The sequence below is a fragment of the Homalodisca vitripennis genome, chromosome 2 (assembly GCF_021130785.1).
Source record: "Homalodisca vitripennis isolate AUS2020 chromosome 2, UT_GWSS_2.1, whole genome shotgun sequence".
In the NCBI taxonomy this organism is placed as follows: Eukaryota; Metazoa; Arthropoda; class Insecta; order Hemiptera; family Cicadellidae; genus Homalodisca; species Homalodisca vitripennis.
Window position 1 is genome coordinate 97926055 of NC_060208.1, and position 26058 is coordinate 97952112.

The following is a 26058-nucleotide window of genomic DNA, read 5'->3' on the forward strand; positions in this document are numbered from 1 at the left end:
GAACCATCTTTTAAACTCATGCATGGATCAGCCAAGAAAAATGGCTGATATCGATATACAATTGAATCATGTTTGGCAATTTTAGTTGTATTATAAAATGTCCTTAGAACAATGTTTCTTATTACGCACATATTGTAATCCCAATAGTATTTTATGTAGTAATTGATGCTAATTGACGTTTTATATAGTTTTTTTATAGAAGTCCAAATATATTATGTATTCCCATGTAAATAGTTTTATGATAAACATAATCTAAAATGAGGTACATCCTGCATTCATTGTAGAACAACCTGTCAAGAACGCAAATACCTTGTAATAGTTGCTCATTACATTAGGCACAATTGTAACATGTTTTCCAGAGACAGTCTTTAAAGGATATGAACTGTACAATTTGGATTTTTTCAGTTTACATTTTCACAAAACATTTGCTTTTTGAGCTTTAAATCAGTTACAATTTCTGAAATAGAGATGGACATAATTTGAAAGACAAAAAAATTTTAAGGTTTAAAAAAAGGACTGTGCAAGAAATTAACATGAAATGTTGCTTTAAAGCTATAATACTGACTTTAGTGAGATATTTAGTATAATTATATCTAAAATAATCCATAAAGAAATTAAATATACAGAAATTCATTGAAAACACATATGGGAAGTAATGGTTATCCTGTGGAATAATATCTTTAAGTATAATTTTAAAACAATTATAAATTCAGACTTAATTGTGTTTTGGTGGGCTCCTTCCTTTGAAATATGCAGTAACTGAAAATGTGTGACCAGCTAAGTTTAACATAAATGTTTTTAATTAAACAGAATTTATGTATGATCAAGATAATATTGTTGATAAAAACCTGTATTTGAATCTCTTAACGATTTTTCGAACTGTACAAATCTTTATTTTGAATCCCTGATAACCTACCTATCTATTTTCACCCACTATGACAGGGCCATCACAGCAGCCCCTGGAGGCATTACAGCAGCCCCTGGAGGCATTGCAGGGGGCATCGCTGGTAGCGTGTGTTTGCCACGCTTGTTGTGATGGCTCTCTGCATGTTTGCGCAGATGGTCCTTTCGGTAGAAGGTCTTCCCGCACTCCCGACACAGCTCTGACTTCTGTCCCGAATGGATCACCAAGTGACGCGACAGGTGCTCGTTCCGCTTGAACGTCTTTGGACACGCGGGGCACGCATAGGGGCGTAGGTCCGAGTGTGTCACCTGATGCCTCTCCAGGTGCTCCTTGCGCGCATGTCCCGTCCCACATACGCCGCACACCCACGGCCGGTCCTGCCAACCCAGTAAAATTATTCAGTGTTAACAAGTTTTGGAGGAAAAAACATTACTGAATATGTAATTACAAATTTAGTTACTATTCTTGTTAATTAAAAAAGTATTTAACTTGTAACTTTTAAAATTTCTTTTCATATACTTACAAATTACTGTACAAGAGACTATGTTAACTTGTACAATAGCAATTCATGCACAGCATGGCCAGAATGCATATTAGTGTAGTGAAAAATATTGAAACAAGAGTTGTGACGGTTTAAGGATGTTCGAGTTACAAATGTAAAAAAAAATGTGTTATGAAAGTCTCTTTACTATCTTTTAAGAATCTAATGGAATTTTAAAATGTTGCGTATGGAATGTACATGGATTTAATGAGTTAAGTTAAAACAATTTCCATAGCTAATGCAAAAATACTAAGTATTAACTTGGAATTTTGAAAATACTCCTATTAATATAGACAATAAGTAATTACGGCCTGTACAATTTTGAGTCATGTCAGCCCTCAGTGTAAGCTGAGTGTGTATGTACTCTTATCAACAAGTGTATCATGAACACTTATGCGAGTAATCTACAGTCCTAGCTCTAGATGAGACTGACATGGTCAAAGATTCACAGGGTACAACTGCTATTAATGCACAAGTCATTTCATATTTAATGACCTCACCCGACAACACTATTCTTTTTTAAATACGCCAAAATTACGTTCTTTGCAATATATTTTTTGAATACAAAGTGTAAACTCTATTACAGTTACACAATTTTTAACATGCTTCACAATTATATAAAGTTTATAAACATTAGTAAAGTTTCAATTAAATAGTTAAAATTGGTTCAATTAAATGGTTAACCTTCAATAGCACTATTAAAATCTATTTTGAGTGTTACAAGTTCATGATAAAAAGATGTTGTTAGTAAAAAGTATTTTTATTTACTGAACATACAATCCTAATAAAATCAACAAATTTCACAATCTTGTAAGCAGTTGTTTAAAACCCATTGAATTCATATACAAAATTTATTTCAAAATTCCTCCGTTTGTGGATTATTGTCAAAAATACTGTTAGTTTTATTAACAGAGACACTGTGAACAAAAAATTTTGATTTTCAACAATTAAAGCTCCAAATAATTGTTATCAATATTCACTATCTAAACTGTTTGAACATTTTACTGGGTTGGTCACAACACTTACAGCCTAAGTCCAATATTCCGCCATTAATAAAACTATGACTTTCATAATAATTTTTATCGAGAGATTAGAATATTGTCACAACCATATCAGACTGACTCAGACAAAATCAAAAGAGGTCAAGTTACATAGAAAATTGCACATTATAGACAGAAAATATTAATAAAGTGAAGAAACAATTATTTAAGACAAGGACTTATCCATAACAATATCTTACTCAACAATAACAAAGTCTAACGTCAATATATTGAATTACTCATAAAAGAAAAATAAAGATGAAATTGTTCCCAAAAAAACCAGCCTTTAGAATATAATTTGAAAAGAGTCGATCTACAGTAACACCAATTTAGTTCCCTTCAAAGTACTAGTGTCTATTAGTAAGCCACTGACTCCACCTAATTCAAAAAACAATTCTTGAAATGAGTCGATTTACAGTAACACCAATATAGTTCCCTTCAAAGTACTAACGTCTATTAGTAAGCCACTGACTCCACCTAATTCCAAAAGCAATTCTTGAAAAGAGTCGATCTACAGTAACACCAATTTAGTTCCCTTCAAAGTACTAGCGTCTATTAGTAAGCCACTGACTCCACCTAATTCCAAAAACAATTCTTGAAATGAGTCGATCTACAGTAACACCAATTTAGTTCCCTTCAAAGTACTACCGTCTATTAGTAAGCCACTGACTCCTCCTAATTCCAAAAACAATTCTTGAAATGAGTTGATCTACAGTAACACCAATTTAGTTTCCTTCAAAGTACTACCGTCCGTTAGTAAGCCACTGACTCCACCTAATTACAAAAACAATTCTTGAAATGAGTCGATCTACAGTAACACCAATTTAGTTCCCTTCAAAGTACTACCGTCCGTTAGTAAGCCATTGACTCCACTTAATTCCAAAATCAATTCTTGAAATGAGTTGATCTACATTAACACCAATTTAGTTTCCTTCAAAGTACTACCGTCCGTTAGTAAGCCACTGACTCCACCTAATTACAAAAACAATTCTTGAAATGAGTCGATCTACAGTAACACCAATTTAGTTCCCTTCAAAGTACTACCGTCCGTTAGTAAGCCATTGACTCCACTTAATTCCAAAAACAATTCTTGAAATGAGTTGATCTACAGTAACACCAATTTAGTTCCCTTCAAAGTACTACCGTCCATTAGTAAGCCACTGACTCCACCTAATTCCAAAAACAATTTTTGAACTTATCTTTTAAAAAATGTGCCATACTCAGAAATTAAAAGTACTAAGTTGCAAATCAAAATGATAATAAATTAAGGAAAATTAAAAAATGTATTGATATACTGTACGTCAAACACTATTTTTCAATGTACAGTAGTTACCTTGGTTCTCTATGCACTTTGGGAGCTAAAGGGAGCTTTTTGATATCTTTATAAAACATTTATTACACAGTAACAACTTCAGACAGGTAAGGAGATAAAATGTTTAAGATAAGGGCTGTGAACGAGTTGGTTGATTATGTCCCAACTAAATGGATCCCAGACGTGCATGGTAGCATTGGCTGTGTGGAAATGTTTTTTGTAACCAAACACGGACACTCCTTTTGTTAAAATATTTTGCTCTGTACCACCCTTCATAGTTTTCTTTAGGGTTGAAAGTACAAATCGCCATTTATTATTTCTCCCGAGGGAAAAAATTCAATAAGACCATCATGTATCGTCCAAAAATAAAATGATATTTATGTAAAAATCAAATTTTTGATTGTAACGGTACTGAGGCAATGCAGCATTGACACCACGTGATGGAGGTAACTGTAAGTAGTATTACCCTCCACTGTGAATACTTCTTAAAGATAATTACTTGCTACAAACATGAGCTGTTGCTGAAGGTAACAATACATGTTGGATACATTCTGTTTATATACATTCTGTTTGTCTTTGGTTGCCCTGTAAACCAAAGACAAAAACAAACAACCATCTCACTAAAAATCTTTTATAGAACTATCCGTCGGCCACTACTAATAATACCATTAATTTAACCTATAATTTTCATATCAAGTTCTAGTTCATCGAGTCTACGCTTTCTAAGGGTAGCTTGAGGAATATTGTGAGACCCCTTCACATCAATTTTTTTACAACTACTTTATGTACAGTCGACTCTCGATAACTCAAATTTCAAGGGAACGGCTGTTTTATTCAAGTTACGTATAGTTCGACTTAAGAATAGTTCGAGTTATAGAGGTAATATTTCACTAAATTCGACCTACAGAGGTAATTCGACTACAGAGGTAAACAAAATAAAATTCGAGTTATAGAGGTACAAATAAACTATGTTTTTTATTCCCTATATCCTTTACAAAACTAATTTATGTACTGTAACTACATACAGCATTTGTACTTACTGTCACACTGCAATGTATGCCTACAATTCATACGTACATACAATTCAAATTTGAAAATAATCCGTAATCTTCTTCTGCCTCAGGCTTTTTTCAGAATTTAAGTCTATAATGTTCTCAATAACAACAACAGCAGAGAACACGTTGTCTGGTACGTCACTTGATTGTTCTAAGTAGCTACGTAAAGTGTTCACTGCGGCCTTGGCTTCCTTGGTTGTGATGTCCGGTGGCTGCTCCATGCCGTCGTCATTGTCATCATCAGAGAGGACGTCTTCACTTGTTACAGTTGCGATGATGTCTTGGTCCGATAATGATCCGTAGACTGAAACACCCTCGTCGACATTTGCAAAATCATCAAAGTCTAAATTCGGGAGCTCGTTATTTATCACGGTTCACTCAGCTTCAGCGTTGGGAAGTCTCGGTTCTAGTTCATGGTCATTGTCACTTGGAACATCTTGGTCCCTATCTATTGCAAACCCGCACGACTTAAAACAATTGACAACAGTTTGTTTTGTTACACTTTTCCAGCACTTGTCAATCAACCGCATGGCTTGTAACAGGTTGATTGAACACTCCTTTCCGTCTTCAATATCAGCCACAAATCTTCTTACAACTTCAGTTCTGTAAAGAACTTTAAAATTCTTAATAATGCCCTGATCCAGAGGTTGTAATTTTGATGTCGTATTTGCTGGTAAAAACTGGACCTTTACCCATTTGAGCTCAGGAATAGTGTTGTGAGCACTGCAGTTGTCAATAAATAAAATAATGTTTCGCTTCCCTTTGCCCATTTGCTTATCTAACTTAAGTAACCAATCTGCGAACAACTCCGCATTCATCCATGCTTTCCTATTTGCTGTGTAGTCAACAGGTAATGACTTTACTCCAGCAAAGCATCGAGGTTTTTTTGATTTCCCTATCACTAGAGGTTTTAACATATTCGTACCTGTCATGTTTGACGCAAGCAAAAGAGTAATTCGTTCTTTGCTGTGTTTGCCCCCGTGACATTTTTCCTCTTTAAACTCGTAAGTCTTATCAGGGAGACACTTAAAGAACAGAGCAGTTTCGTCAGCATTGAATACGTTTTTGGGGTCATAATCTTTAATGAGATCTGGTAATGACGCCTTCCAATCATCTACGCCTTCATCTACAGCTCCACTTTCTCCACAAACTTTCTTAAAAGAAATGTTGTGCCTTTTTTTAAAATTTTCAAGCCACCCATTGCTGGCTTTAAACTCTGTGTGGCCCAAAAATCTAGCAAAGTGCTCAGCTTTTTCTCTTATCAATGGGCTGCCTAATGTAATATTTATTTCTCTCCACTGTTTAAACCATTTAATCATGCACTCTTCTACATCTTTAAATTCAGCATTTCTTTTCCTTTTACATTTTAAGTTACCTTCGATAGCCCTTTGTTGAATTTCTTCTTTGTTTTTCAAGATCGTTGACAGCGTGCTGCAAGGAATGTTGAAGTCTGCGGCAATGTCTTTCTTTTTCCTCTTCCCTTCACCCACTAACTTTATTATCTTCAACTTGACCCCTATATTCAAAGTTTTCACTTTTCTAGTGCTCATGTTGTCACTCATACTGCACTGTAGTCACTCACATTCACTAAACGCAAAACAGGGTTAGACCGGGAACGAGAACGTGCCACTCTATTGACTAAATGCGTGGGAACTGACTGCACACGGCACTGACGTTTGGCAGACAGTCGGACAATTCAGCGACATGTTCAGACCTGTTCGGTTAGGTCTATGACCTAACACAGGTTCGCTGTAAACACAGCACAGCTTCGAGTTAGCGAGGGTTGATGTGAAAATTTCGAGTTATAGAGGTAATGTATTTAAAGACTTCGACTTATCTACTGAACTTCGAGTTATAGAGGTAATTTTTCTATCACTTCGAGTTATATAGGTAAAATTCGGGTGCAAAATTAATTCGAGTTACGCATGGTTTTTTTTCGACTTAGGCAGGTTTTCTCAAGGGAACGGAAAAAAATTCGAGTTATCAAAGAATTTGACTTATTGAGGTTCGAGTTATCGAGAGTCGACTGTATTACAAAGATTATCCTACAATTAGCCCTATTACCCTAATTTCCATTATACACTGCAAGATACAGTATTTTTATTCTTATTGTCTAGTAATCTAAATTTGTGACTTTGAGAAATTTAACCTTTTTTAATTAACCAATTTACTTCTAAGACGTAAATTATATTTTTTAATCAAATATTTTTTGTTAAAAAAAAACCAGTTATTATTTCAATTTCTATCACATTGAAACACTTTCAGAAAATGTTTTAACATCTTTCATTATCATCTACAATAAAGCTGATAACTACAAAAAGCTCTTTTCTTTCCAAATTTGTATACCTCAACTGCTTTTAAGATAGTGGATGTTCACACGTTGAAATAGGTAACAACAGTTCTTAACAGAGGAATGATCATAAGGCAAAAGCAAAAGATTTACCCAACTACTTAAATTAACATTTAGCATTGCAATATTTAATAAGGTTTCAATAGCTCTAGTGAAAAATGTCACAAAAACACATCACGACTACTCGTGACGGATCATTTATATACAGTATATAAAACGGATGTTGTAAAATATATTTTCTCCCATGAGTGTTCATTTCTAGCTGGTTTATGTGTGCCTGCCAGTAGAATCCACACTTGCATCTGGACAGTCCATTGGATGTCCTGGAGTGGCATTTCTAACTGCTAATGTTCAGATATTGGGGACTTGATCAATATGTCTGGTTTATTGCGAAGGATGATTGTTGGAGTGGGTGAGGCTCCCTTAAAGTTGTAAGGTTTTATGAGCCCAAACAAAAGGAAGAATCCTCCCCTTTCAAGATACAGGTAGTCTCTTCCAAGAAGGTATGACTTAGATAATGTCCTCCATACCTCCTTATGGTGTGTGTACCAATGAAATCTCGATAGGTTGCAGCTCTAATCACTCATCTTCTCACACTTCAAGTCGCACAGAATAACTTACACTTTTAAGTACAGTGAAAGGTTTTTTCAGTTTTTTTATCTCAGTGACAACATCAGCAGGTACAAATTATTTTGTGCTATCAAAGACATGATCTGTACGTCCCTCCTTAAAGTGGATAGCTATAGGCAGACTTCCAGGTCATGGGGAAATTCCAACATTATTAAAAGTTTAATGATAAATAATGTATTGGCAAATTTAATAAGATTGTAACACTAAATTATAACCAATAACAATACTTAGCTAGTGCTATTCTGATTACAATGTTTACAATAGTTAATGTTGTAAAATATTATACTACATCAAGAATAACAATAAACGGTCAACCTCAGATGAATGTAAATCGTGCTCCACAACAGAACCAACATCAGAAAAAATACAGAAACTAAATATCAAGCTAATTATGATATTTCACGTGCCAACGTTTTCGCTGACTAATGATAATTTGAATATCAGTCAGCAAACACAACGTAGCTTCAAGATATTTTATCTTACAAGACAATATAAGATTCGTCCAACACACTAAGTGGCCATCAGCGGGTAATAGAGGATGTTCACTATACGTTCTTATGCTCTTGATCCACTTTGTGCAGGCACAGAGTGCATACTCATGCAGACATCTCATATGAGGGAAAGATCTGAGTGCTAACTCCACTTAAGAACTTACTGGTACCATTTGCATATTACTTATTACTCTCCCAACCAATCATGCTAAATTTAAAACAAATTCCTGCACCACAAATAATTAAAATATATCTATCTTTAGTCACACAAAACAACCATTATTCGATTATTAATCTTAGACGTAGAGATACTTAAGTATATATGCAATGAGTAAACACTACAGTATTAGGAGCTAAGACCAACTTGCTTAACAAGTATTAATAGCTCCAACAAGGGAGTTTAAAGTTGTGTGTGCAGTTGAACCACAGATATTCATATCTTGGTGATTAATTGTAGATTCTGAAATCAGATCATTAATTCCAAATATCGCTAGATTTGCATAGACCTTAACACCCTCATAAGGCTCTGTGTTATCTTTGGGATATCAGAGAAAGTCTCACTAAACCCTAACCTCATACCATCCTCGACATAAAACAGGTAAATGTATTACAAGACCAAGTTATCATTCTCTGTCTAAATATTTATATGATGCTGTACACAAAATTTCTTACTTGCAAGTAATTTTTATGATGTTACAGAGTAGGAGAGGATCTTTGACCGAAAACTAAATAGTATAATACCAGCTGGTTAGTAAAGTAAATTCTTGCAATTATACATGTGATCATGCTGTTTTTAAGTAAGGGCTGTTGTCTCATATACTCGTATAGTTCAGGCAAGTGGCGTAACAAGCATGCGTTCTTTTTAACACAAGAAACGTGTTCATTGCTTCATCATCAGCTTTTGTCCAGCTTAAAGTAATTATGAAATAAGTGAAGGTAAAGGTAGGTCTATCCTGTGTAAAACTGTTTAAGGAAACCTAAAATTCAGAAACTTTATTTTCGATGTGTACCCTAACTCCTAACAGAAACGAACGCAAGAATGGAACAATTCCTTGACCTTTTTAACATGTTACGACAAGGAAGGGGATAACATATTCAGTTAAATCAACACAACAGGTGAAACAAGGTTATCCCATATCATCTCTGAATCTAAGCAACAATCCATGGATTGATGGCACACAACTTCTTCTGTCAAAATCAAAACCAAATGTTCTCACAGGCAAGTTTGTAGCAACTGTATTCTAGAATGGGCAAGGTGTTTCATTACATTAGTAGATTTATGCCAAGATACACTGTTAAGCTCTGTGAAGTGGTTCAGAACAAAACACACAGTATTCCGAGAAATAAACTCTTGCTCTTCACGACAATGCAAAGCCTCACACTGATATCCAAGCTTGGGAAAATATCTGATGCTTTTGGCTGGGAATTGTTCAACCACTCGCCGGATACAGTGCTAATAGCCATGACCTTACTCCAAGCAATTTCTAACCCTTTCATGTACCAACCACAGGGGTATATTAAATTGTTTTGGCCAATGGAGAGCAATCACCTGATTCTACGTCATCAGCTACAGCGCAGTGCAGCCAGTTTGTAAGTTCCCTGAACATTAACTGTAACCCAAGACTACCCTGGAAAGGAAGCCACACAGTTTTTAGGGACAAAATGTGATTCACACTTTATGTTCATTACACCCATAGTACTAAATGTGTTATTGTTCAATTATTAGTTTCATTGCAGTAACAAAAGATAATTTTTATAAGCTACGTTTGCAGGTTGGCACCTTAAAAAAGGTTTGGAAGCATTTGTAGATCCATTTATTAAGATATTCCTAATGTAAATTAATTTTGTTTAGTATTAATAAAATAAACAAAATAATTTACTGACTATAAGATAAAAAAAGAAACTGACATAGAGATCAATAGAAATATATTTGATGTGCATCTGTGACTGAGACAATAATGTTCTGGTACCCTCCCCTTTTGAATCAGCTTGTATTACACACTTTACAAATATTACATTCAATCACTCAAAGTGTAATAAAGTTCTTATATACAAAAAAAGGCGGAATTGGACCATTAATTAAATAAATTAAACAAACATTAAGTACAGGATTCATTTTAAAGTAAGAATAGAATGCGCATCAAGTCTGTGCAGTAATTATAAGTAGGTTGTATATTTATTCGAGAGACTAAAAATCAATCCCTGATTGGCATCATTCAAAAAACCATATACAAGCAACCAAGAAACTTCAAAACCAAGCTATCGTTTGAATCATAGCTACAGTTTTTATGGAGTGAAAAGATATCCTTCTAATAGAGTTTCTGACAAGAGGAACGATAATTAATACTGAGAGGTATTTTGACACCTTATTAAAGCTTGGGTGTGTCATTCAAAAACACTGTGGAGGAATGCTCTGCGGCATCATTCTGTTTTATAACAATACTTGACCTTATGTTGATGCACCAACAAAGATGCAACTGGGCAACTTTCATTTGGAATTATTGAACTATTCATCATAAAGCACAACCAGATTTTATTTTTTCCAAAACTTAAGAAATCATAATAGTTATAATAGAAAGCAATTGGAAAGTGATGACAAGTTAAAGAAACTGTTATTAAATGACATAACATTATGTAGCATAGTTCTATGATGATCAGCCCAAAAAATTTCACTTATTCCATTACAGAATGGTGTTTACTTTAAAAAGTGACCCTCATATTATATCATTCTATTAATTTTCTGTTATTATACCTATATATGTCTATTCAAGAATGCAAGACTGAGTTTTATATGAGGCGATCAGAGGCCAAACTGACTAACTCCATTTTATTTAGTTTTTGATTAATATCATGGTTGGACTACATCAGAGAATACTTTTCAGTGGGAGAAACGATTAACTCCATAGTTGTTTGCCATTAGAAAGCACTAATCACTCAGGTGACAGCATTTTACCAGTTGTGTCAGAGGCCAAAGTGATCAACTCCCTGGCTCCATGACAGCTGATGCTTATTGTTGATCTGACTTTTGTAAAAGGTTGTTAGTGCAAATGTGTTGTATATGGAGTGTACAGTGTTTGTGTGTGTAGTATTACTTATGTGTACAATCTTATGACTTTGGTGTTCACGTCTTCAACGACAAAAAAGCCTACATCTATGTGTGGCCTGAAACTGGAGGTTCTAGGGGTTTGCAGAAAATATGTTCTTGCCAAACAAAACACCTGACTCATTCATGGCAATAATGCAAAACACATTGTCATGTATTCCGAATCATGCGTTGGCCAAAACCGCAACATCAAAGTTGTTCCATCTCTTATGAAAAACTTCTCAATGAAAATGTTAACACTGAAACTACTGACATGAACTAGGTCATGTCTACCTCCCAAACGATTCAAATCTTTCTTTTATTGAAAAAGAGCAAAAATTAGTAACAATATCTTTTCACCAAGCAATTGGTATGACATTATACTTGGCTGCAGAAAAAGATAGATACTTACAAAATGAACAATGAAGACTTCACTTCAACTGAAACCTTAGAAAAAGCTATTACCAACAGGAAAAAATGTTGGAGTTGGGCAGGTAACTGGTTAAAAACAAAATGGATTAGAATTGAAAAGGAAGAGCCATTTACTAATAAGTATAAATCTACTTTCTTACCAGACATGCCATTTGGAAAAATAAACATCAAAGCCTGGCCAATGTTCCTCAAAATCTTTTTTATCCTACATGTAGGACGATCACCATACCTAAGAAGAAAGATATGATCGACCTACTGAAATTCATGCCTCCAGTTCATCATAACTGTCACAACAACTGAAAGAAATATCTGAAAAACTGAAAGAAGTACCCTGTAGGGTGAACTTGAAAGTGATGACGCCTAACTTACACACACTAGAGGGGTTTAAGAACAAATCTTTATTTTTATTTTATACCTAGGATCAGTTTTTTGTTCTGTTTTCTGAACCCAGGCTACCATGATAGTTACTTAAAATAATAATGGTTATTTATTCATGCAAAGTTTTGTTTTGTGTGCATTTCTTTAAAAAAATGAATAACGTGATGGAAATATGTCCTAAAGTACTAAAATATACATGAGTTTATCATACTAAACAAAGACTAGAGTTTTTTTATATTTAAATAAAAACTTAGCATTTGTACTGAAAATTTCAATTATTTGGAGTTAGTCAGATTGGCTTCTGAGCATCACATATATGTAGAGTAGCAACTATATGGCAAGTGTGCTGCATGAGGATTCAGTTTCAGTTGCATTACTCCACTTATCACCCAGCAAAACTGAGTAAGATTTATTTCTTTTATTTGTAAACAAAACTACTTAAATTGAATATATAAATAGCTATTAAGCTAATCAAGCTATATTAGAAGCTATTATATATTTAAAATAGTGATATTTTAAAAGATACGAGGGGAGATCTTATTATAAGTTTCCAAAAGCCATAGAAAGATTTATGAGGCAAAACCAACAATACAGTAACTCTGCCAATCTCTACCCCTACCAATCCTGTTTTGCTACACCAAGATGGAGCTCTCAATCACAGCGAGTGTCAGATGCAAAATGCTCCCTGATAGGTTTTTCAAAAAGAAAGAATTTTAACTACAAGTGTAACTACACTCTGCTTAACACATTCATAAATGGTGTTCAGAATTCACTGGAGGTTCATGGAAACTCACAATGAAGAGTAGAGTAACATACTTTCAGTTTCAGATGAGATTGTTCATACGATAAGGTCAATAGAATAGTGTTTTAAGACCAAAGGACCATTCTCGAATTATTCTGACTGAGTATCGTTGTAGGCAAAACAAAGATTATGTTTATATTGGTTTTCATTCTAGTTGGTTTATTTTGCTCAATTTCGTCAATATCCAATAGGCTTCAGTCAGAAGATTGCAGTTATGGCGATGTAAATAAACAAAGTGATAATATTCTCCAACTTGGAAGTGTTTTTTTACCTATTTAAGTTGGTACAATATTTTTAAATGTTTGATATTGGGATATATTCTTTCAAAGCTAAGTTAACAAGTTGTCAAAATTACAACTCAGGATAGCATAATCAAGAGATTAAAGTTTACCGAAAGAATTGATGACATATGAATACAAAAGAATAAGGTGAATACATTTTTAAATACACATGGAACTTATATAGAAAAATAGCAAAAGATTTAAGCTTTAAGACAATGTATAATGTTAAGGAAATAAACAGTGCTGTCTATTTTTATAACAAGAAAACCTTATTATATGATCGCTCCTCATAATTCCTTCATTTATTATTAATCCTATTTCTTTTAACAACCTACATGATATTACAGGGTTACATGTTTAGAAGAGATTGTGTGTGGAACTCTTGATCAAGCTGCACCATATAAGATAAGTAACCATGTTGAAAAATTACTTAGTCTGCTTATTTAAATTTTTATTAAACACAATACTATAACATGGATTTAATCCTGGATAGTCAAATATTACTGGGGAAAGACATATTATACAATTTAGTGATGGCAACAATTAAGACATATGCTAGCTAAGCTTCAATATTAATTCTCACCCCCACTTAAACGTTACTGATACCAATCGGAGGATGCTCCTGTTTGAGCCGTTTGTTGCGGTGACTTTCCGTGTGTTTCCGAAGTTGGTCTTTCCGGTAGAACATCTTTCCGCACTCAGTACAGACCTGAGTCTTGTGCCCGCTGTGGATCACCAGATGGCGTGAGAGGTGTTCGTTGTGTTTGAACGCCTTTGGGCAGAGTGGGCAGGCGTATGGGCGTTCATCCGTGTGCGTCAGCTGATGTCTGTCGAGGTGTTCCTTGCGTATGTGCGCAGCCCCGCAGACGCCACAGACCCACGGCCGCTCCTTCTAATCAAACAGTTCATATCTGCTCACTAGTACGCGCACTGAACTTTCTACCTTCGAAAACTATAAATTTAGTTTCATTTATACAAATTAAATATGTTTTAAATGACCTAATTTATATACAGTGTTTATCAGATACATTACTAGATTTACCGATTTATGTAATAGTGTTTGGGTTTTTAGCTAACCATAATTTTTAGATTATGTTGTTTTAACTAGTTGTGCAGTTTGACCATTATATGTTGACTTTTTCATAGATTTACTTAACCACGCTTGAATAAGTCAAGTAAGAGACCTATTGTACTACATTTTAACAGTAAAGTAGAATAAAGTTTACAAAAATTATATTTTAACCTAAAATTTGAAACACTGAAAAAATTGGTTAAATGGAGAAATGATTGAACTGGAAAGATTATATATTCTTAACAAATACTAGATCAACTTTTATTTTGCAAAATGGAGCATAAAAAAAAACAAAATTCCACACTAAACAGCATTAGAGATGATGTTATCAGTTACTAGTTCAAAGTGTCTACTACCTTATGAATGCTGCTGCTGTCATTGTACAAGACAGGTTCAGAAAGCAGTGTCATTTCCATATTTACAAAGGAAAATCACAGATCACACCCCATGGAATTTTCTATTGAAGCACAGACTTTAACAAACCACAGAGAACAAAGTAGGAAAGGCAAAACCTGCACACTACCGCCACTGGATGTGTACTGAGTGTACGAATGTTTGATACCGCAATGGTAGGTCAAGCTCCACCCACTGACATGATAGATCAAAACATCTATTATGTCTGTTTACAGAGAAAATATTATGAGTGATGGTGTAGTGCGTAAATGGTGTTGAAAGTTTAAAGATGGACGAATGTCAAATTCAAAGATCAATTCAAGAAATGTTAAAGCTGAAGCCATTTGCGAGTTTTGTGTCAGTCAACATCTTTAGCACCCAGCAAGCACATAACAATAGAGTAAAAAGAAGATCTGGATACTTCTGGAAATTCAAAACACAAAGCACTAATTGTGAATCTATGGTTTTCTCTAAGCATTTTGTCAACTAGATTAACAAGGCCGTCTATATCAACAGACATGCGTCCTTGACTTCCTTCATCGCGCACATCAGTTTAGTCATCTTTAAACTTTTTACACCATTTCTTTGTAGTAACCGAGTTTTTTACACATAACGTGAAAATCAATATTCACATTGAATAAGTTGATATGTAATATTGTTCTATAGAATCCCTTTGTGTTCAATGTAGTACAAGGAAATTAAACAGTGTAATACAGTGTATTATTAAAATAATGTTTTCTTGTTATTTAGACTTAAAAATTATGAATTTTATTATGATCAGACAACTTTAAAATGATGGGCTTGATATTGTTCATGCCCACAATCCTTAAGAAACTGAAAATCAAGTAAACCAATCAGAAGGATAACTTTGATTGAAGAGAAGAACAATGCCATCTGCCATCTAGTTGCTTATACTAATTTTTGAATTGAATTGTGTTTGCCAATCTTTCTTTAAAATAGACCATTTTTTACAGAAATTCCAAACAGGATGAGCTTTTAGTCACCAAAAAAGAACTTATGTATGCAATTTTAGCTTTCCAACTTCCTTCATTTCGCAAACATACATTTAAATTTAAATATATCTTGTACTAGATGTTACCCGAGGCTTCGCACACAATTTTTAAAATCAAAGTCTGTTGTCTACTTAGTCAAAGCACTTATGATATCATATAATGGTCCCCTATGATATTTTCAAACGTAAGTAGGCATATGATCAGGTACCTAGTATTTCAACGTTCATGAATAGACAATCAAAGGTTGAGGGACTAACTCTATATCACGTTTTATGTGTATAGGAGCATTTCTGGTTCAAATTAATTATATTTCCGTTGCCACAGCTGAGTTTTCCTTGTTGCGTGGGAGTGAGAAAATTTATAAAAAGATCTCAAAAACCTACTTTGGCAAAAAAAACCCCTTAGTTCCAGCTCCTGTGATCTACTTCCAGTTTAATATACAGTATTACCAGTGCCACAGTTGAGTTTGTCTCGTTCTCCCAATGAAAGAAATATATTTAGGGCTAAGAAGCCTACATCTAGACATTCTTGCACAAAAACATTCACAGTTATTATGAAACAAAAATATTACCATTAAAATACTGGTTAAATAAATAAACATATGGTTGCACTGTCAAAAACAATGTTGACACAAACAGTTGATTACATTTAACTTCTTTTGCAGCTTTAGAGACCAGTGGGGTGCAGTGCAGAGGGATTTTCAAAATAAGAATATGCCTATATTCATCACAGGAACCCTAAGAATAGCCATGCAAAATTTCACTGAGATCAGTTTAATAGTTTACGTGTGAAAGCAAAACAAACAAAAACTTTTTCGCATTTATAATATTAGGATTTGTATCAGTGGTAAAAGCTGATTTTCCTTATATATATTCTATCAATGCCTTGTAGGTAATTTAGGGATACTACAATGACTGTATATAGAAACATCCTCCCCCACTCAAGAACAAGCGCATAGGAATGGTTTACTATATGATTTGTTGTTTGGTAATCTGACCAACGTCAAGGTATTGTTCGAAGGATTGAAAATTTTACCCACACTGATAAAATCTGTATATTACAATCACTCCTACCTGGGAAGATCCATACCAACCACCACAATTGTTGGATGGGAAATCAAGATTTGATTTCCCACTTCAGCCTTCCCAAGATTCACCTCAAACTTTTATAGGAGAGAAGATTTTAAGAAAAGAGCAAGGGTTCTAACTGCAAGGGCAAATTCTGTAACCGTGATCTCTCTGGTCACAGATACTACAAGGAGTAAAGAAGCGGTGAACATGATCTTACAAGCTACTCTCTGAGTCAAATTTCAAAGAGATCCAATGACACATTCCTGGAGTCAGGAAAATGGAGTTGGCTAGAGAATATCACTATAGTTTTCATGACATTGTTAAGCTGACCATAAATATCTCCGTGAACCATACAGAAGAACAATTTATACAACTTAAAAAATACTAAGGACTAAGCTGAAATAAACAGAAATTTTAAACGACTTCACAAGTTATAATAGGTAGATGCCGCACATGTTCAGCCTGGTTGTAAGCTTCCCTGCGGTCTTTAAGAAATGGCTTTCATATGTTGGAAAACGATATAATTTGTTGGCTAACCAGTTACTGTGGTTATTCATTATGAATAAGAAGAGCACCATAAAAATTTACCTTAAGCTTGTAGTCAAAAAGTCTGCTGTGATAAAAACAGGTGACTTCTGTCTATCTGAGGTTTGGTCTAAAGTAGTTTTTTAAGAGCAGCAAGGTCACTTATTAGAGCTGGTAACTTCATTCTTCCTTCTGGTATTGAGAGGCTAGGGCAATATCATTGGCATAAATAAACTTTTTGTTTGTATCAGTTAACAGATAATCTACTTTTACAATTTTCTGTATTTTTCAAATAGAAGAGCTGATAAGACATTTGTCACAGAACAAAAAAAAATAAATTTATAAATAACTCTAATAACATTTTAATTTTGAAATTGAATGAACTTAATGTACGAACTTGCCTGATTATTCTTTGTATTATACAATTATAAAATAAAATTTACTGGGACCCACAGGTGTATAATATTATAATATACATTTAACTCCATTGGTTTACCTTTTTCTATATCACATTATTAGTGGTTTCATGTGAAATTTACAGTAATACAAACAGGCTTCTGTCCCAATGAAATATGTTTAGCAAAATTCTACTATATACTTACTTTTTGGATTAAAACATGAACATGCTTAGCTTTTTATGAGGAAATTTTTGGGTAACCGGCAATTAATATTATTTTAACACCTTAATGTATTTTTTTATTCAAAATTCTGAGACAATGTTTTCTTGGAATTGAAAAAAAAATTTATAATTGTAACATTAAGATTTACTCTCTTCTTTTAAGTACTTTGTGTCAGAAAAAGTTTTTTTATTCTCTTGTATGAATATATAGATGTTACTAATTAATTTTTGTGCAACCTATAAATTTGTCATAGCAATGTCATGCCTAGTTCAACACTAGGAGAATGCTCATTCTAAATGTGAAAGCCTTATCAAAGTTAAGTGATCTACACTTTTATCCGCACTTGTTTCCAGTTTACACATGTAGGAGCACTTCTTGTTCAAAGAACTATAATGCCAGTGCCATAGTTGGGTTTTACTTATATGATCAAGAAAATATATAATACATAGATATAAGAAATCTATTTTGGTCAAAGCATATCTAATTCCATGGTCTTGTGACCTACTTCTGGTCAAAGGTATTTCCTACCCCAAAAAATGTTTCACTTCTGGCAAGTATATACCCTCAAGAACCTACACTGGGTACAACAAAAATCTATATGCACTTAAATCTGGGAAACCCTATGGATGTCCTGGAGCAACACACCACTAATCACAAACGTCAGTATATGAGTGGGCAAGGATGGATCGATAGGTCTAGTTTGCTGGGGAGGATGACTGTTGGAGTGCGTAGAGCTCCCTTCATTGGCTATTGCTAGCCTGTACATTAGGAAGTCCTGTCCATAGCCGTTATGAATGATATGGCAATATAGTGCCCACCACTCCTTCTTATGGGTGCCATTGGCTAATGCACAGTGTTGCGGGGAACCCAATCAAGCAATGTCGAGCAAGGCTGCTATTTGGATGTCTACCCTTGTAAGCAGCCCACCTGCCTGGCCATTGGTTGTGTTTCAGAAATCACCTTTGCTCTGGTCTCCAGGTTAAGTATCAGAGAGATGTCTTAACTCTAACTTCAGGTGGGGAAATAATACATCCTTTACGTTTCACTCTTCTCATGGCATCTCAACAAGAGGCAGCCAACCTTACCCATCTTGAATATCCTGTCACTCCAGAAGCATGTGCTAAGGACCTTTGAGGACTAAGTGCACTTAGAGTTTCTCAGCTTCTTGTCTAAGTAAATTTTTAAATATTTGAGTTTGCCTTGTTACCCCAATTAAGCTTAAAAAGTCTACTTCGGTCAAAAAGCATCTAATATTATGTAATATACTTCCAATCTCAGAGTTTGAGTAAAAGGTTCTATCTTCTAGCTGAGCCTTACTATTCAATACACAAAATTTAGTGCTAATGCACTCTACTATATGTCAAACCATTCTCAAGATAATATACAGACCCATACACATATAAGAATTTGTTAGACCAGCTCGATTTCTTGGTGTCACTTTGTTCATACAAAAAATTGACGATTGATGTTTGAAAGGACAATATAATTTTTGAAATCTATCATTAATTTTCTCCTGTCTGGACTTAAAGCTGTTTCAGGTATGATAACATTTTTTTGTGGCAGTCCATTGCTGCATGTTACTGATTTTAATTACTTGTTTATGTATTACGGTTTTTTATATCTGAAGAAGAGGGTAAATTTCAAACCACGAAACAGAGCAATATACATTTTGTAACATATAACGATGGCAAATGTCCAACATTTTATTATCTTTAAAAAAATTGAATTAGCAAAGGCAACATGTACCAAATTAGACCATCTTGACAATCGTGACTGAATATGAAAACAGTAAATTTCAATTCTATGCAATAGAGCAAGTAGAATATGTAAAGTGTTGAATACTTATATAATTTTACTTTAATATTTTTTTTTAGTTTCAAATATATTGAATTTCAGTGATGAAACTGTGATTAGTATATGTCTGACACTTTGTAACAGCTGAGATAATTGTACAATTTTACACAGCTACCTTCTTGAAACCTTACGTATAAACCCATACACACATTTTTTTCACAAGGGGGTGATTTAGTCACTATGTGGTTCAGACTTAACACAACTATTATCTCTAGTACTTGAAGCACGCGAGATTGGTGATAAGCTCTTGAATTTCAACAAATATGGTGAGTGTTTCAAAACTGAAAATATTTGTCACTGTATTAATTGTTTTACTTACTTTCAGGATACGCCTCGTAATTACATTTGTGGTTCTTATACAAATCTATGTATGTACTCATATATGAAATTCTTTTTTAAGATTTCACATTCTATATTTATTCCTAATAAAGAAAAGTAATATTAAAAATGAATCATATACTACTAATAAAATTAATAAGCCATAACATTTTGATAACATTTTTAAATATACTACAAACATCTTCTGCATGTAAAATCTATTATGACTAGATTATGATAATGCGCGATTATAACGTAAATTACGTGTAAAGCATTAGAGCACAGTTATTTAAAATTCTGATGAAATTAGATTCACATTTAAATACTAGGAACTTAATCTAATTATTCACAATACTTTTAAATATTTAATACAAGATGTTTTTGTTCCAAAACAGCAAAATCATTATTTAAGAAGATGCGAACACGCTGGAACATTTAGATAGCCGAAAAATCATACAGGTGCTGGATTTCAACATTAACTCTGCCCCACGTCCCACTTAAACGTTACTGATACCAATCGGGGGATGCTCCTGTTTGAGCCGTTTGTTGCGGTGACTTTCCGCGTGTTTCCGAAGATGGTCTTTCCGGTAGAACATCTTTCCGCACTCAGTACAGACCTGGGTTTTATGCCCGCTGTGGATCACCAAGTGGCGCGAGAGGTGTTCGTTGTGTTTGAACGCCTTCGGGCAGAGTGGGCAGGCATATGGTCGTTCGTCTGTGTGCGTCAGCTGATGCCTGTCGAGGTGTTCCTTGCGTATGTGCGCAGCCCCACAGACACCGCAGACCCACGGCCGCTCCTTCTAATCAAACAGTCATGTCTGCTCACAAGAACGCGCACTGATCGCACTCACTCGAACCGAATCGAACCTTTTTACCTTACAAATTTTGAGACCAAGTCAACAATTTTTACAACTTTTCAAAAAGCACACTTATTAGGAGAATCCAAACCTACTTTAATCCAAAACTAAATTTGATTATTTTTAACTCAGTTTACATTAATCCGTCACATCATGAGTTGATATTCAAAATTTGAAGTATTAACAGCAAATAAATGAGAAATTTCCCACAAAAATGGTTCGGTTCGATTCAGTCCGAATAAGTGTGCGGAAGAATTACACTGACATGCAACACTATCAAACAATGACAAGAATATGATTAATATAAAATAAAATTACAGGTTTAAAGATGAAAGTGTAAAATACATCCCAGATATACGATAACTTCATGCTGAAACACGATATAAATGAATTAAAAGAAAATGTGAACTATCAAAGCTTACCGGGCTTTGAATAACTTATTTTTATAACCCAATTTATGAGACTGCTATAAAAAGTCATCGGCCTTCTCAGTCATTAGAAAATGTAATACCTAAGATCTAGCCACGTTGCTACAAATGAAGCAGCTATTTTGCCAAGTTTCGATTTGTTTCTAACTAAGTTTTTGTATGTACAGACTTTGAAAAAAGAAGTATTGAAATAAATTCGTTAAAGTGAGTAACATGATAGAGAAGAGTCCTGACGGTGGGCACAAGATCACTGAACAAGGCCCCACAGATTTAGATTGTATTGCTGCCCAGGTGAGGCAGAAAAAGAAGCAACATTTGATTGTTGTTGTTTCACAGGTGATTTGAAAGGAAAACAGGATATTGGATATTCCCATTGTTATATCTTTTTTAACATTAAAAATTAAATACCATGCTTTTATAATCTATCCAATGCTAAAAAGAAATCAAGAAATTACACCTTTAATTTTCAACAATTAAGAAACAGCTAGATAAGTTAAAGTACGATTTGGAGATTTGTGAAAACAATATAACATAACAATAGCTAATCAAACCTTATTATAAAATGGATTCTATCAAAATGAAAGCTATGAAACCAAGATAAATCTAATATTAAACATGTTTAAACAAATTTAAAAACACTGGTAGACCAAAGAAAACAATTTTTTAATATGTTTAAAAATAATTTTTCTATCTTGACTGATAAAACTATCTTCAAAGATTTTCCACATCGATTTAAAATAATTTTATCACAGAATTAATTTAATTATTTATGTTTAAATATTCTAGAGGCTTCTTTCTAATTGGCGTCATAATAGATAATTTTTAATAAGTCTGTCATACTGCCTACAGCTATTTTTTGTTTTATTTTCACATTCTATGGAATTGAACTTGCAATACTCTTTTTTAGGAATTTTTCTGTTTAAGAGGGCACTGTTCATCATGTGAAAGAATTAAGGCAGTGGGAGGAAAGTTTCTTTTGTAAACAACTAGATACAACAAATGTTTTGAGAATTGCACTGTTTAGGAGTCCACCTGTTAATTCTGCTCATGGGAAAGAATTAAGGGCATGGGAGGAATGTTTCTTTTGTAAACAATTAGATGCAACAAATGTTTTGAGAATTGCACTGTTTAAGAGTCCACTGTTAATTCTGCTCATGGGAAAGAATTAAGGCAGTGGGAGGAATGTTTCTTTTGTAAACAATTAGATACAACAAATGTTTTGAGAATTGCACTGTTTAAGAGAGTCCACTGTTAATTCTGCTCATGGGAAAGAATTAAGGGAATGGGGGGAATGTTTCTTTTGTAAACAATTAGATGCAACAATGTTTTGAGAATTGCACTGTTTGAGTCCATTGTTAATTCTGTTCATGGGAAAGAATTAAGGGAATGGGAGGAATGTTTCTTTTGTAAACAATTAGATGCAACAAATGTTTTGTTTGCACTGTTTATAAGTCCACTGTTAATTCTGCTCATGGGAAAGAATTAAGGCAGTGGGAGGAATGTTTCCTTTTTTGTAAAATTAGATAGTGCAACAAGTGTTTTTGTATAATTTTGTCAAAACCGGACAGCTTTTTATAAATGGGTGATTTGGAGACTTACAAGAGAGATGTTTTATAGATATCTGATAGGGGCTTTTGAATAACAGAAAAATGTTCTGAAAATACCAGCTAGGTGATTAATGGACAAATAGTATATGAAAAGGACCTGTAGGCTGAAATTGTAAAGCATTTATAAACACTTGTTATGGAATAATAAATAATAGTATCAGTTTCCATTTTTATTCAGATTATCACATTTCAATAATGTGCAATTTGCAATTTTAGCATACATTTATAAATTGGAAGTTTTCATCACATTTTAAATAATTTTGGACTACTACTGAAAATTAAAATGATCGAATCAAATTAAATTATTTTGTAGTTGGACAAATAGTTTGCATTTTACATCTTCTTTAAAAATTAATTTTATTGCTACCTAAACAGTTTGTATTGCTAGAAAAATTCCAACAAAGAAGTTTTATATTTTGGAAGCCTATCGGACAAAGTAATTTAACACTCATTTGTATCCACAAGCTGATAGTTGGAGATGTTGAAAATATTATTTCAGCAGGCCTATGTATATTTTTATTTTGGTATATGCTATACTCTAAATTCTAGTAGGTGTTTTTAATTACAGTATTTCAGATTTTTTGTTAATTTTTGAAGAAAATCTTATCTAAGTTAATGGAATTATTTACCCTCATATTGTTTGCTTTTTTAATAATATTAATCATTTAAGTGTCACAGTATTGGCAAATTTGATGCGATAAAAACCTCGTAAATTTCCGGTGTTGATTGGTGTGACTTTCTGCATTTAGGTGATATTTAATATAGTATAGTTGAAATATCCTAGTAATCATAAATCTGCATTCAATATGTTTCGATGTAATGATTAATGCCCGTTTTTTCACGTTTGATTCCTCAAGGTTTTTGACTTACTTGACTTACTTAGGTTTTTGGCATGATAATATTATGGTCTATGAGCCAATGAACTCGTCAGATGCGGATTAAAAAATAAAGCAGTGTACAATTTACATTTATTCCTCTAATAATATTAATAATTGGATATTTCATAGTAATGAGCTTTTGTTTGTTTTATTGCTGTCAAGTGCATAAAAGTTTAACGATCTATTAATTGTTGACATTAGTTTAATGCGTAAGAAGTGTTATTTTGTGCTTTATCTGATATCTTTTATTTATAACAATGAATGAAGAAAACTTTTCATACAGTTAAAACTGTTTCTTAAAGGCTTAAGGCGAGAGTTATTAGCTCAACATTCCTCAGTAGTAGAGCATATGATGCTGGTGATTAAGGGGTAGTCATTTTTATAAATATTTTTAACAATTGTTTTCATTCATAAAAATATAACAGAATCCATGAATTATGTTTATAATTCCACGGCTTTTCATATGATATAGCTCAATAAAATCTAAAAAAGTGGAAAATTTTTTATTAAAACTCAAAAGTTTTTTTAAAATTTTGTAACACTTTATTTACAAGAAAAAAAAATTATATTATTATTATTATATTTTTCATTCTCTTCCCAAAAAACACAACACAAAAATTATAAAAATGTAGTGGTTATTGAACAATGTTCCCCACAAATCTTCCAAATATACAAAAATTAGGCTAGCAATTTAAGGGGTTAACATAAAAATAGCTATGGCACTCAAAGGGTTAATTATTTGATTATAAAAACCAAAAAGAAATATTTATACAGAGAAAATTTATAAAATTTGGAAAGTTTATAAATTATCCTAGACTTTATTTTTATTACAAAAGTATTCTGTGAGAGGTCCGCCCCATATTACAATATTTTTCCTCTGTTGTTTTGTTACTAAAAAATATGAACGGAACTCATATTATGTTTCGTGCTGATTTATGATATAGATTACCAAAGCAATTACAATATGGATGTAAATCACCTTTGACAGTTAATATATATAGTGTAATAGAGGAGTACAACAATGGTCTCCTGAAATTAATTATAAATCGCACAGGCCTAGAGATAATTATATTTCTAGTTTAGTTAATTTATATGCTCTTGCAATTACATGAATGCATCTTTTTCCTTTTGATAAAAAATATAGGTCTGACAATAAGATTGGACAATTTAATGTGATGAATATGACAGTGAAAAGGGTTAAAACGAATGGTAGGGAAACGTTGTGATCTTAAAATGACCATGCAGTGAAATTTATTTCTTTTAGTTAAACTTAGGCCTATGTACCTCCAAGAACTGATTGTCTGCAGTCATGGAGCTACCTGCAGCGTTCACCGCATTCAACGGACCGTTCGACGCGTTTAGCAAATGGTTTGGCCCACTCATTGAGCCATTATGAACAACTACGGAGCCAGCCTCTTTCTGTCTTTGTCGGAACTGTTTGAACCGGTGGCCTAGCAGATGTTTCCGTAGATGATCGCGCCTATAGAAACTCTTCCCGCACTCAGTACACACCTGTGCTTTGAGTCCCGAGTGGATGACTGAATGTCGGGACAGGTGCTCGTTGCGTTTAAACGTCTTGGCGCAAACAGCGCAGCTGTAGGGTCGCTCCTCGCTGTGGCTCAGCTGGTGTCTGTCTAGATGTTCTTTACGCTTCAGCCCCGCACCGCACACATTACAGATGAACCTGCGCTCAATCTTGTGTGCGGCTAGATGGGGTTCCAGTAGATTCTTGTCTGGGTAAGCAGCATGACACTCAGGACAAAAGTAGAGACGTGTGCCATCTGCTGACGTCACTATCCGTATGTCACCCTGTCGCTGCTTTTTACTTTCATGCGGTTGTGTTATCTGCAGGAAAACCAATTCATTTAAAATTTCAAATTAATATTATTCTTAACCTAATGTAAGGTTTAGTCTAAGAATATTCATCTAAGGTACCAGAAAAGTTCAACAAGAAACTTAAGCTACTTAAATGGTATTAATACAATTAACCTTATTTGTGGAACTCATGGAAAAATAAGATATTATGTATTGACAAAGTCAGAGTTATTTAACATATTTAACATTATTTAACATCAAATATTATTAATCGATTATTGGTTTTATTAATTGTAACCTACTTTCAACA

At 33.7% G+C, this 26058-nt stretch overlaps 2 protein-coding genes across 8 annotated transcripts in view; both read right to left on the reverse strand.

Annotated features, from left to right (window-relative positions):
• Nucleotides 1–539: 539 nt before the first annotated feature.
• The window catches only part of LOC124354392 (zinc finger protein 436-like), a 29553-nt gene continuing 4034 nt past the window's right edge, over nt 540–26058 (reverse strand). Inside the window, exons 2-5 of one of the 7 annotated variants that reach the window (XM_046804813.1) lie at nt 25446–25778; nt 20781–20960; nt 14008–14190; nt 540–1281 (exon numbers count right to left, since the gene is read on the reverse strand). In XM_046804813.1, coding sequence (XP_046660769.1) covers nt 934–1281; nt 14008–14190; nt 20781–20960; nt 25446–25778 — 1044 coding nt within the window. In that variant the 3' untranslated portion in view covers nt 540–933. Of the gene's footprint in view, nt 1282–13881; nt 14191–20780; nt 20964–25217; nt 25779–26058 lie in introns of all 7 variants that reach the window. The other 6 variants (XM_046804811.1, XM_046804809.1, XM_046804808.1 and 3 more) reach the window with 6 other exon arrangements.
• Nucleotides 4807–6765, reverse strand: LOC124354395 (tigger transposable element-derived protein 4-like). The gene has a single exon (XM_046804817.1). It carries the CDS (start codon nt 6412–6414, stop codon nt 5227–5229), a length of 1188 nt encoding a protein of 395 aa, XP_046660773.1. The 5' UTR covers nt 6415–6765; the 3' UTR covers nt 4807–5226.